Genomic DNA, 16488 nt, shown 5'->3' on the forward strand with positions numbered 1-16488 from the left:
TGGGAGTCCGTTAAAAGTGGAAACTTTCGGACCACTCCCCTTCGAATTTTCCCACCCACCCAACTACGTGCTTTGACAGTTTTAACCAAAGACCATTAACAAGTTATTTTTGCTGTGACTGCTTGTTGTTTCTACGCTGGAAAAATACGCCTCAGGAATTTTCAAGATGTGCGGCTGACTTCAACTTTAAAGCAATTGGTTATGCCAGGCACAAATGCTATTTTTGGCCATTCGGGTTTAATAAGTTATGAGAAGAGACACGAGCGAATGGAAAAGGTGTCAGGGGTGAAAATTAAACACGCGCCTATCAAATAAACTTTACTTACCCTCAAACCCGTTAAAATATTCCTTAGAGGTTTTTCGCAGAGGGGAAATGACTTAAGGGTTTCCTCTTTTTATTGTCGCCTTTATTTTCACTTATTTGTTTTACTTTAAAGAGTACAAATTTTTGATGAGTCGCACTACGCGGCTTGACAAACGAAAACAAAGAACATTTATCAGCGGGTAATCTATGAATAATAGAAACCGATTCTGCCAAATCAGCAGAAACATTTAATGGCATTAAATTCTAGAGAAACATGTCAAAATGAATTCCACGAAGTGAAGCCAAACGAACGAAGCGAGCAAGTGGAAAATTGCATTGCGGATTTTCAGATTGTTGGGAAGACCAAACCCAAAAACTTTTAAGGGATAAACAAACCCAATACCGCAGTTGTTTGTCAGACTGGCGGGGCATTACATCTTCAATTACTCAGATCATCCGCCAAGATTTTATTAATAGAGAGCTCAGCCCTCGAAAGTGGACAACACAAAACGAGTGTTGTTTCTGCTTCTTATTTCGAAAGGATTCAAATTGAGAAGGAAAGGGGGAAGGAAACTTTTGAGTGAGAAGGTTTATAGTTATTCGATTTATTAGGAATATAAGTATTGCTTATATTGAATGAAGAGTAGGATTCAGCTGTAAAAAAACTTCTTATTGAGAAGTTTTAAAATTATTCGATTAAAAAAATATATGTAATGTTTATATCCTATAATTTTTACTGTCTTTATTTGTTTTATTTTTTTGGCACTTAGTAATAGAGCATTTGTAATACAATTTATTTTAAAAATGATATGAAAAAAATAAAATATAATCAAAATGAGTAATTTAGTCATTTTGACAGTAGTGGTAAACATTTTTATCATGACTGATTTGAGCAATACTTTAGTTAATATGGAAATTGATTTATTTATTTGAGTTTTTTGATTTGAGCATTACTTTGTTTGATACATGTGTTTTAAGCAATATTTTTTTCGATTTAGAATTTAAATATTGAATGCAAACGTTTAACTATTTGTGTGGTCTTTTACTTATGAGTTATTTTTTAAATAAAACAATTTTCAATGGTTCGGCAGCTCATCTGTAATTTGCCTAGTATACCTCTGCACACTAAGCATTGACCACTGGGTAAGTCGCATAAAAATGCTTCTTAATTGACTGCTGACAGTGGCAGGAAGGGAACTTTATGCGGAATGGATGGGGAGTACGGGAATTGGAACCCAGGGGACTTCCGCTGGAGAGCAAATATGGAATGTTCTATGACCGCAATGAAGCGTCAGCTTCCCTCATGCTAGTGCCGTCTCTTTCACACCACTGTCTTCTGTCTCTTTTCGGTGCCTGCTGGTCGAGTAATATGCAAATTACACATGCAGAACGCGTATAATTTCTAATTAATTATGCCATAAATGCGCCTTGCGTGTCTGTGTGTTTGTGAGCGGTCATTTCCACAGGCAAACATTTCATTCACATCAGCATGCACACACATATTTGTGGGTTTTTTTCCGCCGACCTCGCCCCTGCGGGCTGCCGCCCTTAAGTCCTTTTCCCTGCGAATGGCGCCAGGTGTATTTTATTTTATGGCAACTTTTGGCACAACTCTTTGCCTCTCGTCTTGGTGGAATTTTTGCAAGAAATTCGCATCAGTTGCAGCTGCCTGTACAGTGGAACGTCTTCAACATCCAAGGTGTAATAACTTCTATATAAATCAATATCTTATGTGCGCTTGAATGATTCGTTATAAAGTTTTTTAATTACTTTTTTAGCAAGTTGGGAAATATTTTGTTAGCTTCTTCAACGCGTTATGGTTTCCTAGTGTTATTCCACTGTTTTTAGAGCAAGACATTTGCAATGTAAAGCGGAAAATTTCCTTGCGCTTTCAGTTTCTGTTTTATGCTTTTGTCTCGGCGTTTATTCTTTTTTCCGCAATATTTCCAACTAATGAGCTGCAATTTGTTGCAAATGGCAGCCAATGGAAAAAGTGTGGCATGTGTCGCCATTCTTGCTGACTTAAGGGTTCTTTTAAACAAATCGAAATAATTTTATATATTTTTCTATGCTTTTTTTTTTGCTTAAGAATAATATTTTTTATTTAAAAAAAGGAAGGGTCGGGCTTTAACTTGTTTATATTCGTTTCTATTATAAAATGTTTCCCAATAAAAAGTATTTTTCTATGGAAAATATAAATAATTTTAAAGTGAAAAAATTAATACAAGTTTTTGTCATTAAATGTACAATCCATTAGCTTACAATCCATTTGAGTTCCTAAAAATATTTATAGTTTATAGAAACAAACTATAATTCTTTTCTTATTTGCAGCCGTATAAATCTCATAAGAAAATGCGAATTAAAATAAAACCCAAGGCCTGTGAATAACAAGACGAGCGAGCGTAAGAAAGTCATCAGGATGGCTGCTGCAAGGACCCATACTAGATGCACCACAGCCAAAGTTGAAGGACATGCGGCGGCAGTGACTAACGCTGATTGAAGTATGATGCGAAAAGTTCGGCGGAAAAATCTCAGCAGGGACAAAGGGGCAAAGTTTCCCTGCCAAATGAAGCGGTCGAGTCTGAGTCCGAGTTTTTGGCCTGATCGATGCGAGTGCCGTTTTTTGGGTTGTCGCCATTATTAGCCAACGGTTTTTACATCTACCATGGTTTTTGTATTTTGTGTTTTTTTTTTTTGGCAACGAAACTTGGTCCGGGGCAGAGAGAACCCGTTAACAGTTAAGTGGATAAGCCAATTTATGAGTTTCGAATTTAACTTTGTCACTTTGGCCGGTGCCCTTGCTTTTTGCCTTTTTTCACTGTGGCCGTCGTCACTTGGCACATTTAAGTGGATTTGTTTTGCTTTATTGGTTTCGTTCTCGTTTCCATTCCCTTTCCATTTGGTTTGTTTCCGAGTTTTGCTGTGGCCTCTGGTTTCGTTGTCTGGCAATCGTGCTGCCGTTTTTGGAATACAACTTTTTAATTTTTATATATTTTTACAACTTTTTCAGCGGCCCAGCGACTGTGCCCTTTTCCTGCCAACGGATTTGACTTCTTTTTATTTCCCCACATTGCTGAGCTTGGTTTTAGGAATTTCTACACTGGATAAAATAGTTAGAGGGCTACCTTTATTTTGGGTTCAATTAAGTACGAGTTAAATAATTAAAGATAAATGTAGGAAATTTTTATCAAATTTTATATTTACTTTGTATTTCTTTATAGGGTTGAAACTTTAAATAACTTTACATTTACCACTAAATTAAAATAAAATTCATTTCATAAGCTCTATTATATTTTTTAGTGTTTTGGCCCAGAAGCTCAACCCAATATTTATTGCATCTTTAGAGTCGGATTTGCAAATCATTAAAAAAACTGCCAACTGCTAACTTTTAGCAATCTGCGCCCTTCGCCGGCGACTTTGTACAATTAGGATTACGGCCAGCGTTTGAAAGACCGGCGATTAGCGAGCGACTTCAGCGCGAAAGAGAGGAATAGGTTTTTGACCAACTTTTGGTCTTTAAGGGGCTGTCAGTTTTTATATTTATAATGCCAGCGCCTTCAGCGGGCTAAGAACTCCGGTTCCAGGCCACCCGCAACCCCAGAATTGGCCACAAATTCAAACCGAAGCCAGGAGACTGCAAACAGGGAACTGAGAGGTCCTGCTGCAAGCCGATGATGATGAGGCGGTACTCCTGCAACTCCTGTCTCCTGTTGATCGTCTGGGTCTGATTTGCATATTTGCCAATTTACAACAAAGAACTGCAACGTGGCCTGCTTACATATGCGACACGGGATTCGAGGGCCGACGACCCTGGATTTTAACAGACTGCAGCTTGCGGTCAGCCAGCTCTCCGTATTCATAATCAACGGACAGTTAGAGGAGGGTACTCCGGTTAGACGAGCAGCCATTTTTGTCTTTTACCCGCTTGCGGTTTCCGTTTCCTTTTCGGTTTTTTCCCTTTTTTGGGGCATGCCTTCAATTTCTATTACTTTTGCTGACGAATTTCGCTTTGAGTTCGCTTTGTTGGTCACGCTTTATTACTTTTCCGACAACCAAAAAGAGAGAGACTGCGACGATTCGGTCATTAGGTATGCATGTCGCGTCTCAATGCGAAATTTACCCTCACCAAATGGGTACTTGCGAAATTGTAAGTGCTTGAGGTCCAGCTAAAATCTATACAATCATCAAAAGAAAGAAAAATCCGGATTTTATAATTATAAAAACCTATTTAAAAAATTTGTAAATAATATATCAAAACTATTAAATACGCACCCCAATTAAAAGTAAAGTCCTCCCAAAAAAGTTAAGATAACAAATTAGTGACTAGCATAAAACATAACAATTACAAAATTGTTCAACTAGAAACCAAACAAATAAATTCATTTAACTATATAAGCCCGGGTAATTAAATGTATTCAATATAAAACAAAAATTTGTATTCCCTTCTAAAAATCACCACCAGAATTTCTTATAAGCATACTTCCTGATGATAAATGTAAGTGAATCAAAATTCGTTTAGAAAAACTTTTGCCTGGCTCACTCTTCACCCAATTTTCATTGCATTTCTAACCAATGCGGCGGCCAAAGTTTCCTCTGCTGTCCTTTTGGGTCCTCCATTTGGCTTTAATAAGAGATGCCGTCTCAAGAAAATGGGCAGACACCTGCCTCCCCAGAGCCCAATGCATTTTTGGAGTGGAATGCAGCCAGAATCGAAGGAAAAAGGACCAAGGACCCTGGGGCCACAAGATGTGATAAAAATTAACGACTCCCCGAAGGGTTGGACTTTGGCAAGGTGAGATGATGACTGGCAAGAGGGTGCCAGTCAGCGAAAGTCAGTTTTTAAATTTTTAAACATTTAATTCCGAGTCGAGGAATTTTATTTGATTTAAATATGCATTTTCTTAGCAGAGAAGGCCAAGAATATACCACCACCTTTTTGGCCCTGGCAAATTGAATTCGCATTCGAGAAACTATTTGTGGAAAGAACACAGCGAAGGGCAAAAGACAAAAATAACTACATAAATTATTTATGCAATATCTGAGAATGTGTAGCCGGCCAAGCAGAGAAAGGGAGAAAGACAAGGAGAACTTGTTTTCCTCGTTGCCATTTTTATTTGCGCTCTAAATGCTGCAACATTTTGTTTACGGCCACCAAGGAGCTGGGTCCTCGTTTTGTTGGCTGAACAAATGCTAATTTGCTGCAGATACGAGTGGAGCAGCATCAGCATTTGGGGGCAGAAAGGTCATCAAATAATCATATTTGATTTATTTGTGCAGAAATTGCATGCTCAATAGGAAAGTTCTTAAATGGTTTGGCACACTTTTAGAGCATTACCAAATAATTTTATTTTTCAATGGGCATGCTTATCATTAACACCGTCCTTCACTCCCAAGAATTGTACAAAAATTGTATTAACAATAAAAGCTAAATTCACTTAAAGTCTAATCCCCTTGAAAAACAGTCTGAGCACGTTTCGTTGTGGATGATTTTTCTATAATCTCTTTTTCAATCAACTAAAGTTTTCATTTAATAGCAGAAAAATATTCTTGTTTTTTTTTATACTTACCCTAAATCAACAGCAACTTCAGCTTATCACATTTTATTTATATTATTGACTTGAATTGTATATAATTCAAATAGTTCTTGGATTGCGCCCCAAAACTGCATTACCAAAGCTTTTCAAAACAAGCTTTTCCTCATAAAACTCAAGCTTTCGATAGCTGACTTCCTTGTTGATGCAGCTGCAGCTTTGCGCCTTTTTTGGTTTTTAATATAAAAAAAACTATATTACAATTAATTGAATAAAATCTTTTTAATTTAAATTTATTTCTCTTATCGACTTTTAGGAATAAGAATAGTTTTAAGCACTTGACTTCACTTCACCTTGCACAACCCACTTAAGTAGGCAACTAATTGGTGTTATTTTATGTTAAACAGATTGCAACTCACATAGGTAACTCTTGTGGTAAAAAAAATGTTAGGGGATAAGCCGAAATTAAGCAGATGCCACAACAATAATAAGGGACAACAAAAGCGGAATTATGCCACAGGACAAGCAGCTGTTTTGCAACTGAGAGCAGGACACCCAAAAGAGAATGCGAGTCCTGCGAAAGGAGAGAGAAACGAGCGAGCTTTTTGGGAACTTCGGATTTCGCTGCATTTTCAAGATGTTTGAGAGTATAAGCAGCCAAGAGTAATCTCATAAATTACATTCAAATAAATAAAAAATATATATACCCAGATCACATCCCGTGTATAATTAACTAAATGTTAAGTTTCTTAAATATGAATTTCTTTATTTTCAATTATTGTTTTTGAAAAATGTATTTTATTAAGAAAATAACGAGCTTATAACTTGTTTAAAAAATAATAGCATTTGTAAATAAAAATTTAAACAAATATTTTTAATTAGACTAGTTTATTCCATTTTATATTGCATAAGATTTTTATATTTCCTACAGTTTGCAAGGTATCTGCCAGTCTTATCAATGAGTGTGCAAATAACTTTTGTTTATTTGGCTTGGCACTTTGCGGCCTTTGCTTTTTTAATTTAAATGTTAATCTGCTTGCATGTGCATGCAGTGGCCCTCACCCTTTTGGCCCTGTGAACTGGCATATTTTTCATAATTCCCGTGGCTCAAAACCCGCTTTCCCCAACAGTATTTGCATATGTGCAGAAGCAGACTGACGCCAAGCTTAAATGGCTGAAATTGTTAAAGTGACCCCCCGACACTCGCTCCACTTTGCTCCCAAGACCTCACTCCACCTCCACCTCTACTCGATCTCACTTAAGTTTTTATATCCTGGCCCACACACTCACGTCGCTTTATTGTGTATTTGTCTTGGCTGCCGCAAATAAAGACGGTCTAAATGCAAGACGTCGCAGCAATGGAAACGGAATGGGTATCGGTATGGGAATGGGAATGAGCATGGGCTAAAGGAGAGAATTCATTAAAAATTAATCCAACGAGTGCGAGGTATATTTGGACCCATTCCCGTTTCCCATTTCCCCCCGCTCGGCTTTTCCTTGTTCCTGCTGTCTGCTATTCAATTACGTATGCTACGGCAGCCATGAAAATGACCTGCAGCGCCGTCGTTGCCCTCCCGACCCCACCCCTCGAGCGTAGTAAATTCTAACAGCACTTGGGGTTCACCTTTGGCCACCCCTCTCACCTGACCCAAGATACCCAGTCACCCAACCACCTTCCAACCACCACCCAACCCCCTCACAGCTCGTTGGCTGCCTGGCTGCTCGGTTGGTTGGCAGTTTTATGTGTTTTGTCTTCGCATGCCGCATAAACGGAATTATTTACAATTTATTTTTACCTGAGCTAAGACACCGGAGGCTACACCCAAAAAAAAATATAAGTTTGGTTTTAAGAAATGTGTCTTGAAAATAAACTACAGACAGTATTTAGTTATAATTATTGATTTAATACTAAATAATATAGCACCTTTTAGTTTAATTTTTATACCGAACAGTCAACACTGTAGTCTATGGCCTTATTTAGATTCTACAACACTTTGTTTTTGGGTGTATACAAATAATGTATAATCAAATCTACCTAATCTGTTTAACGCTTTCCTTTGCTATAAATAAATTGCTATGAACTAAAAATAAATTTCAAGTTTCTTTGATTAACTTGTAAAAATCGTACTAAAAACTAATTTAAAAAATTCTGTTTTCAAAAATTTACAATTTTTCAGGTTACATTATAAATGCATGTTTTAGTGGCAACGACAAAGACCCTTTATCAATGACCTAATAAATATATAAAGAATTGATAATGCAGATCGTTTTCTTCAGTGTAGAAAAACCCAAGACGAAGATGGAGCAGGAACGTAGAAAAGCCAAGGAAAGAGAAAAAATAGAGGACGGGAACATTGGCAGCGGCAAGTGCTGGCATTTGGTTGCCGCTTGTTTGTTTTTGTGCTATTCAAAATGTCTTCATTGCCGGACAGAAGATGCCAAAGGAGCTGACCGAAGACCAAAAGGACGAGGAGCCACGGCAGCAGGACTCCGCTTGATTGCCTTTAATTTGAAGATGAAAATTCTGGAACAGAAACTGGGGCTGCGTACTTTTAATTTAAGCCAATAACTCGAGATAAGAAACATTGAAGATGAAAACATCAAAAAATAACAAGTTGTATCGTCACATCACAGTACTTATTTATTAATAGACCCAAGACTTGGATCTAAAATGAACTTCAAATGCACCAATCAATAGTTATATATTCTGTTTTTGTTGTCTTTCATATCATTTTTACGACAGAATTCGCATTGTTTGGTTCTAAGTCGCATTTTTCCACAGTTGCTTGCCTAGAGCTCATTCTAAGCCACAATATTTGACCCAGGAGCATAATACTCGATATCAAGACACTTGGTATCGTGATTTCCGATGAGCTATCTGCAAGAGTACTTGAATATTCTATAGCATCTTCTGGAAATGATCCTATGGTAAAATTATCTCCATCGGCCATTGCTAATCCTTTTTACTATGAAGAAAAAGAATGAGATTGATAATTCATTTTTATATTTGCAGTCTTAACTTACAATAATGCAATACAAATATTTTTATACATTTCCGAGTCTTAAATCGGTGTATTGGCTTGTATTTCAATGCTTGCTTAATAAAGATTTTAAGCCATTTTGTAAACAAACAGTAATTTATGTTTTCAAAAAGTGTAAAATAAATAAAATCACTTTCATTGCGCCGATTCAATTATCTGGGGGAGTAAATTGCTTATAGCTTCTAGCTTACTGAAGCTCCACAAGTGTTGCGTGTTTAATTGAATGGCATCTAATACCAATGCAAATCGAATCGCAATCAAAAGATCCACACAACGCACTCACTGGCAGTTTAAGCCAAAAGCCAAGAAGTCACTCTGCATAAATTAGTGCTGGCTTAAATGCAGAAAGCCAGAGTGCAACTAAACAGATATTAACGCCAACGATGGCAAAGGATGCACCACTTGAGCACTCAGTGCCGTTCTCGTTCTCGTTCTCATCCTCATCATTATCATCAACATCATCGTGCAGCACTCATAAGCATAAGTATAAGCATGAGTGATGATAAATCATTAGGGGCAACGTGTTGCGGCCAACTTGACTTGACAGTCACTGCAGCAGTTAACCCACCATCCTCTGCACCACCGCCTCCCTCTGGTGGGTGGCGATGGGTGGTACGGTGTTACGACTAGTGATGCTGATAATCAGAGTCACTGCTCTTTAGTCTGTCTGATCTGAGCCATATTTTGCTTAAGATTCTAGCAGAATAACACGAATTTTAAATTTAAAACAAAGGACGACTAAAAAAAAATATACTTTTTAAATATCTACAGAGTTTCATTACCAATCAATTAATTATTAAATTGTTTAAAAAGTGTTGACCAGACAAGAACATAATTATAAATAAAAAAAAATCCTATATAAATAAATATAAATAAACTTATATAATGCATAGAAGCAGAGAAATATGTAAATAGACTTTATGTATTTTTGAATAGATATAATTTTCATAATGTCTTATTATTTAATTGATTTTGAGACTTCTTAGCTTGAAAATTACAACTAATTATGAAAACTATTTAAAAAAGTTGTATTAACTCAACATGAACATATTAAGCATTTAGCATATTAAGCTTTTCATATTTATATATTTATATTATTCTTCATAGATCAATTGTTCATCACTGGTAACTCAGAGATCAACCAAAAACTTCGTAACTACGCAATTCAGAAGCATTCAACCGTAAGAAGACCCCTTCCTTTTTAGTCGGGATCTCATCGCTGGCGATAATTATTAATGCGCACCTCAATCTGGCAAATAATGATATAGTGCTCGATAGATACTCAACGCATTTGTGTGTGGCAAATTTATGGGATGTACGTGTGGTTTAAACAATTGGGCAGCCCCATCTACGATGGAAACCCAACCCTTTTCCAAACACTCCGTCACCTGCGGTTGATGGGTCTCCGATATGGTCTTGGGTTCTGGGCCCAAATGCATTTCAAGCGGCTCTTTTTCCGCCCGACTTTTTTGACCGCAATGCGACGCTCGTTGCAGAAATGCAAATAAGCTGAAAATACTTTTCGCTTTCGATAAATTTGCATATATTTTACTTATTATACGAATGCTAAACAAAAAAAAATGATTACGTTACGTATACGCAATCTAGTGGTATTGTGGGGGGGTGCCACAAGCTTGGGTTTAAAAAGTAGTTGAAAGTTAAATAATTTATTTTTTTATTTGTCAGTCAGAAAACTGTCAAGTTCTTGGTTGTTTTATAAATAACTTTGTGAAAAAATATTGGAAACTCTTTCGATAGCAAAGCTTAATAAAATTGAATTTACTTTTTCAGACCACAACGAATGAAGCCAGAAATGATTTTTTTTTCCATCATTAAGCACTCCTGTAATTAATCAGCGAGCAAATGCAAATTACTTTTCCGACTTGACGTTGCAGTATTTGTTCCTGTTCTTGTTATGGCCCTCGTTGTTCCTGGGCCCATTCAATTGGACTTGAGTCGTGCTGCTAACTGTGTTAACCGGAAACGGAAATGTAGCTTGCATAACAAATGAATTTCGCGAAGGGGTGGCCGCTCCGCTCCGCATCGCTCCTTTTGACAAGTCACCAAGGCCTCGTGCCATTGTTCTGCCAAACCCCCCTAGTTGTTCCCATTCTTCGAGTTTCTTTCGCATAAATTGCTTTTTCACATATTGCTTGGGGTTGGGTGGTTGAGTTTGGAGACCCTCTATTGAAAGACAACTGGCGGTGACAGGCCTCATTTCAGTCCACAGACTCAAGACGCAGATAGAGATTCCCAGCGGAAATGACAGAAATCGAGGGTAAAAACATCCCAAATGCTGCTGCAGTGCGAATTGCATTTCGTCCGGGGCAAAATTTATGAACATCATTGCCATGCGTCAAATAAATGTCAAAAAAGACGCCAAAAGTGCGGCCATTAATGCAAAAGATCCGTGAGACCAACAAAATTCCGTTGGCGCTGCTGAACCGCAATAAAAAATTTCGCAAAAATTTTTCGCCTTGTTTTTTGGGTTGGTTGGCTGTTTTTGTTTGGCATGTTAAACACAATTTTTTAATGAATTTTCACGCCAGTCGAGTGTAAAATGCCAGGCCGCTGGCGGTGGGGCTCTGACTACTTTTAAAATGCCATAAAACTAAAAAAAAAATGCAAAAATATATATATTCCCTGGGTGGCAGACAAAGTGAAAAAATTGTTTTTCAAAAGTTTGTTGCTGATATTTCCCGATTGTTGTTGCTGTTGTTGCTGACCATCATTTTTCTGAATGCCTGCTCCCGTTTGCCTGAATATCTCTCTCCCCCTCTCGCTGCCCCTCTATTTGTTGTCCCTTTCTGTGGGATTCAGTGATGTTTTGCGTGAATTTACCAAGACAAGGCAGCGGTTGTCTGAATGTCCTGACAGGATAATTGGTTCGATTGGCTTATACAATCATTTTGGTGGACTGGAGTACAAGCCTATTATTATTTTTAAAATAATATCAAATATTTCTAATATCTTTAGGAACAAAATATATAATTTTAAATACATTTCTTATGAACAATGATTTATTAATAAATATTTTACTTGTCCAAAAATATAGTTAATAAACTTCGGGTTTATGGTTAAACACCAGAATTAACATACATTTTATATTTGAATACTATTTTAGTTTAAGTTACCTATTTGACAATTATAAATATTAAACTAGTCATAAAAAACAACAAAATAAAACTCATACCTCCGAAAGCCCTTAAATTTTGTAAGCAATTTTCTTTGCCAAAGGGCATTTACCATTTCCCACTGATATCTCCCAGATTCTCATCTTCCACTCACTTCTTGTTTTATTTCGTTTGTTTTTTTTTTTTTTTTTTGGTTTTTTGGTTTACATTTCGATGCTTCAAGCGCAAGCGACAGATGATAATAAAAAATTTTATTACACACAACCTCATCCATTTGACTTAATGGCGGTCGGAATGTTGCAGGCTTTTAATGTGCGTCATCATGAGGGGGGATAAAAAGAGAAGGAAGAGAGGGGATTTCCCGTCTAGGTATTCCGCAGCTTCTGTTTGAGCTGTTGATTGTTTCATAATTTTTATTTCTGCCTTTGCGTTTTTTGGCCTGCGCTCTTCTCAAGTGGAAGTGCATGTAATTTCATTTGCAATTTGCATTTAATTTTTTGTTACGCGCAGGAGAGATTTGTAGGCCGCAGTGATTGCAGCTGTTGGGGCAACGAATAAAATAATATACCAGTGCTTACAATATATCCTCCATATATCCCCCGACCAGCTGACACTCAATAAATCAGCGAAATGTGCGAGCAAAATAATAATTAATGGGCCAAAGAGGGAGGATTGAGCGGAATGGTGCATGAAAATTTGTGAAAAATTACACAATTTCCGCACACCCAATTATTATTGCCAGCGAACCGAAATGAGCACTGCACTCTTAGTATGCAGCACATGTAGAAAATGAGTTAAGTGTTAGCCATCGCCATTCTACAAGCGGAAACAGACAGCACTTGGCTTAATTTCAATGCTCAACCGCCTGTCTGTATGTTAGTTTTTCCGCTTTTCCCTGCTCCACATATGCAGTAGTATTTCCCTCCTTCATTGGCCGGCACTCATCATCATTTGGCACAGCCGCATGTTCAATATGATTCGTGACATGTTAGGGAATTAGTGCTGGCCGCCCCACCAGCCACCACCCAATCCACCCACCACCACCCACTGGGGCACCCACCCAAACACCCGAGAGCAAGTCCAAGTTCGTTTTGCTGGCCACGTGCGCCACATGTTTGTCATGCCAAGTGGCGCCAAGCGGCCTCATTAATGTGAGTTGCTTTAAGTTTTATTTATTTATTATTGGACTTTTTCCGGGTTGCTCTGTTTTTCTTTTCCCTGCTCGCCTGTCTTGAATCCCCGTTGTTTTTCCACGGATTTGTGCCAGCTAATTGCTTTTTGTTTGGCCCGGGAATCGGAACTAGCTTGAATAAACTGATTGAAGCTCGGGGAAAATGTGGCTGGGTGTATAAAATTCGGGAAAAAACGAATTGTAGAGATATCACTATGGAAGGTAGCACTTGATTTTATTTATGTAACCCCTCATTTAATATCCGAAAAATGGATTTGTGGGAGTAACCAAAAACCTGCAGCTTTATGTTAATAACTCTTCTTACAGACAAGAGCTTGTGGCTTCAATCTCTGAAAAGCATTTTTAAAAATACTGCTTACAAATTTAGATTGTTATTTTGAGTCACCTTCATATTTTAAATAGTTAATATTATGACAACTGCTACACAAATTGTAATGATTGTTTTATTGTAAATCTTGCAGTCTATAATAATAAATATTGGTTAAGCCTTAAAAGTAAAGATAAAAAATCTATAATACGTATATAAATGTACAAATAATACTTTAATACTCTGGAAATGTTTTTATTGCTATAAAATATAATTTTTGTAAACAGTCTTAATTGCTTTCATATGCAACGATACCTCAAAATCGAGTATACGACGTGTGGTCGTCGTTCAAGCGCCTTTAGTTTTCCAAATGAAACAACCTTAGCCTGTAAACCATCTCGCAAAATTGTTGTTGCCAGCTCGCCTTGTTTACAGTTTGTATTCAACAGTATTGCGGCTCGAAGTTTGAGGCGTGTCTGGTTTCGACACGAGTCCCCTGGTCTCTTATCATGTTAGTTGGGGCTTTATGGCCCGAAATAGTAGCTCAAGAAGTATTTGGTTACATGCTTCGGCATGCGGGTGTCACCTCTCTTCACGTCCCCAATCTCCACACTCTACTTCTGAGCTCTCGTCTAATTTGTAAAATTATTCGCACGTACTTTCTTATTAGTTTGTTTTGCTTTGTAAATTTTCTTGTCCAAAAAGAGAAACTTTTGCGGTGTAGGAACACGATAACAACATTCCGGGTTCAGGGTTTCCTTAACTAACTAGTTAACTTAAAGTTAACTTTAAAATTATATCATTCTGGAGATTGAAGAATAATATTAAAAACCAAATTTCACTAACAAAATTCTTTAAACAGAATTGATGCTTGAAATTCTGACACAAAACTAACAACCAAATATCTAAAATCCTTGCTTAATTTTAATGTTTTACACCAGAATGGTTGTTCAAACTTAACTATCGAAAGCAAAAGGCAAAAACTATTTACCCGCAGCAATTTTCGAGTTTATTTGTTTGTCAGGCACCAGCCGTTTAGCGAACCGTTAAAAAACCCTCGACCCAAAAAACAAGAGAGTTGGAAAACCTTCTGACAACAGAAAATTTCCATTTATCAAGCGGTATAACAGCGACATTTGATCAAGATATTAGCAAATGTTCAATTTATTTAGAAAAACCGCCGCAGCACATGCCCCCCAAAAACAGAAGGAGCACACAAAAAGGAAAAAACAAGTGCTCAGTGCAACACGGTAAAAAAAAAATTCAAACCCAAACCCAAACCTAAACCGAAACCGAAAAATGCAAATCGAGCTGGGGGAATTAGTGACAGCCGAGCGGAAAGACCGACTCCACTTTCAGTTCCAGCTTTGCCCTCAGAGCTTTCCCAGTGTGACATTTGCAATTGACAGTCACATCGAGTTGAGTTTTCAGTTGAGGTTTTCCGTGGGCCCAGGGTTTGGGGTTTTTTTTCCGAAAGGGGGAGAAAAGAAAGTCAACTGCAGCCTTTGCTGCCATTCCTTCTTGCTCTGCGACAATTTAAAACTGCGAAAGTTTTAAATGTTCGCCGCGCTCCTCTTTTTATTTTCAAGTTTTTCCTTTCGTGGGGCTTTTTCCTTGCGGCAAAATGTCAAACTGCGGCCAAAGTTCGCGTGCAAAATGGCGTCCCCGGTGGGAGTGGGCGTGGCAGGGGCAAAGGGTGCAGAAAAGCAGGCGGCTAACACGTGTGCAGTTTTCCAAAATATTTCTTTAAACTTGCCCATTTTCTGCGATTAATTTGGCGGTAGTTTATTTTTAAAGCCGGTTTAAGATACCTTCACTGCACAGTGGATAGGTCGATTATTGAATTAGTACTTTAAAGAAATGTAAAAAAAAAAAATTAAAATTATTTGTAAAACAAACCATTGCAGGGTAATAGGTATGACTGGCATCTTTAACAGTTTCTTGACTCTAAAGTGGGCTTACTTTATGGTTGGTTGTTGTAATGTAACAAAACTAGTTTATTGAATCTACTTAGAGATTTAAATGTTAAATGTATTACGCTCAATTACTCTCAGAAGTTGGGAATGTGTTTTTGTATTGTGGTACAGAAATCACTAGGTCTTGGAAATTCTAAAGAAAATACTCTTCTGAACTTGTGTTCATTACTGATTGAAGCTTTGTAAGAATTGGTATTTATCAATGTAACAATTCCACCATTTATTTATTAAAACAGAAACCACAGTGCCGTTTCCCAGGTGAGGCGGGACTGCGGCACTTACTTTTAATTAGCAAACAAAACGAAAACGAAATCGTAAATGAAATGCCGCCGAAACCGCCCAAAAGTATGCAAAACTTTTGTTATTGTCGCCAAATAAATTTCACCAATGCGACGGGAGTAGGCGTGTAGGTGTGGGAGTGGCTGGTCCAACAAATACGCAAAATATGGCAATGTGAGGTGTAGAATTGGAGGGGACTGAAAAACAACAAGCGGCTAACAAAAAGTTCCACCGACAGCAAAATTATGTGGCGTCAAATGCGGCGCGTCGTCTGAGGGAAAACCGCCTCCAACTGGAGCCATGGGGGCGTTTGTAGCTGTTGGTGTGGGTGTGGCGGTGTGGGCGGTATAGGCGTGGCTAGGTGGTTTTCCCACCTACCCTCCGCTGGTGCGGTTGCCGTCGGGCTGAAATTTATGCTGCAGTGTGAAATTTTACGCGACAGGTGGAAAAATAAAAGCAACGGCAAGAAATGCAGCAAAAAGTTGCATGCAAATTTTCTAAATGGAGAAGGAAGTGCTCGAAGTCTGTCTGAGTAAGCCACCTCCCCCTCCGTAAGCATAAATCCACTTAAATATTTAAAAGGACGAGGCAGAAAAAGGGTCCCCGTGGACGAGGGCAATACGGCAATACAAAGTTCCTTCAGCTGTCCGGGTATCCTTCTTTAACACTTGATTAGCGGCGCTTCTTTACTTCTTTACTGCAAAAATGGGGTGGTTGGCCGGGT

At 37.9% G+C, this 16488-nt stretch overlaps 1 protein-coding gene across 2 annotated transcripts in view; it reads right to left on the minus strand.

Annotated features, from left to right (window-relative positions):
* Window positions 1-8458: 8458 nt before the first annotated feature.
* The window catches only part of LOC128253694 (uncharacterized), a 111565-nt gene continuing 103535 nt past the window's right edge, over window positions 8459-16488 (minus strand). Inside the window, exons 2-3 of one of the 2 annotated variants that reach the window (XM_052982301.1) lie at window positions 8860-8880; window positions 8459-8801 (exon numbers count right to left, since the gene is read on the minus strand). In XM_052982301.1, the coding sequence (XP_052838261.1) occupies window positions 8559-8786 (228 nt within the window). In that variant the 5' untranslated portion in view covers window positions 8787-8801; window positions 8860-8880 and the 3' untranslated portion in view covers window positions 8459-8558. Of the gene's footprint in view, window positions 8802-8859; window positions 8948-16488 lie in introns of those variants that run through there. The other variant, XM_052982300.1, reaches the window with a different exon arrangement.

The sequence above is a fragment of the Drosophila gunungcola genome, assembly GCF_025200985.1.
Source record: "Drosophila gunungcola strain Sukarami chromosome 2R unlocalized genomic scaffold, Dgunungcola_SK_2 000004F, whole genome shotgun sequence".
NCBI classification, from domain to species: Eukaryota; Metazoa; Arthropoda; class Insecta; order Diptera; family Drosophilidae; genus Drosophila; species Drosophila gunungcola.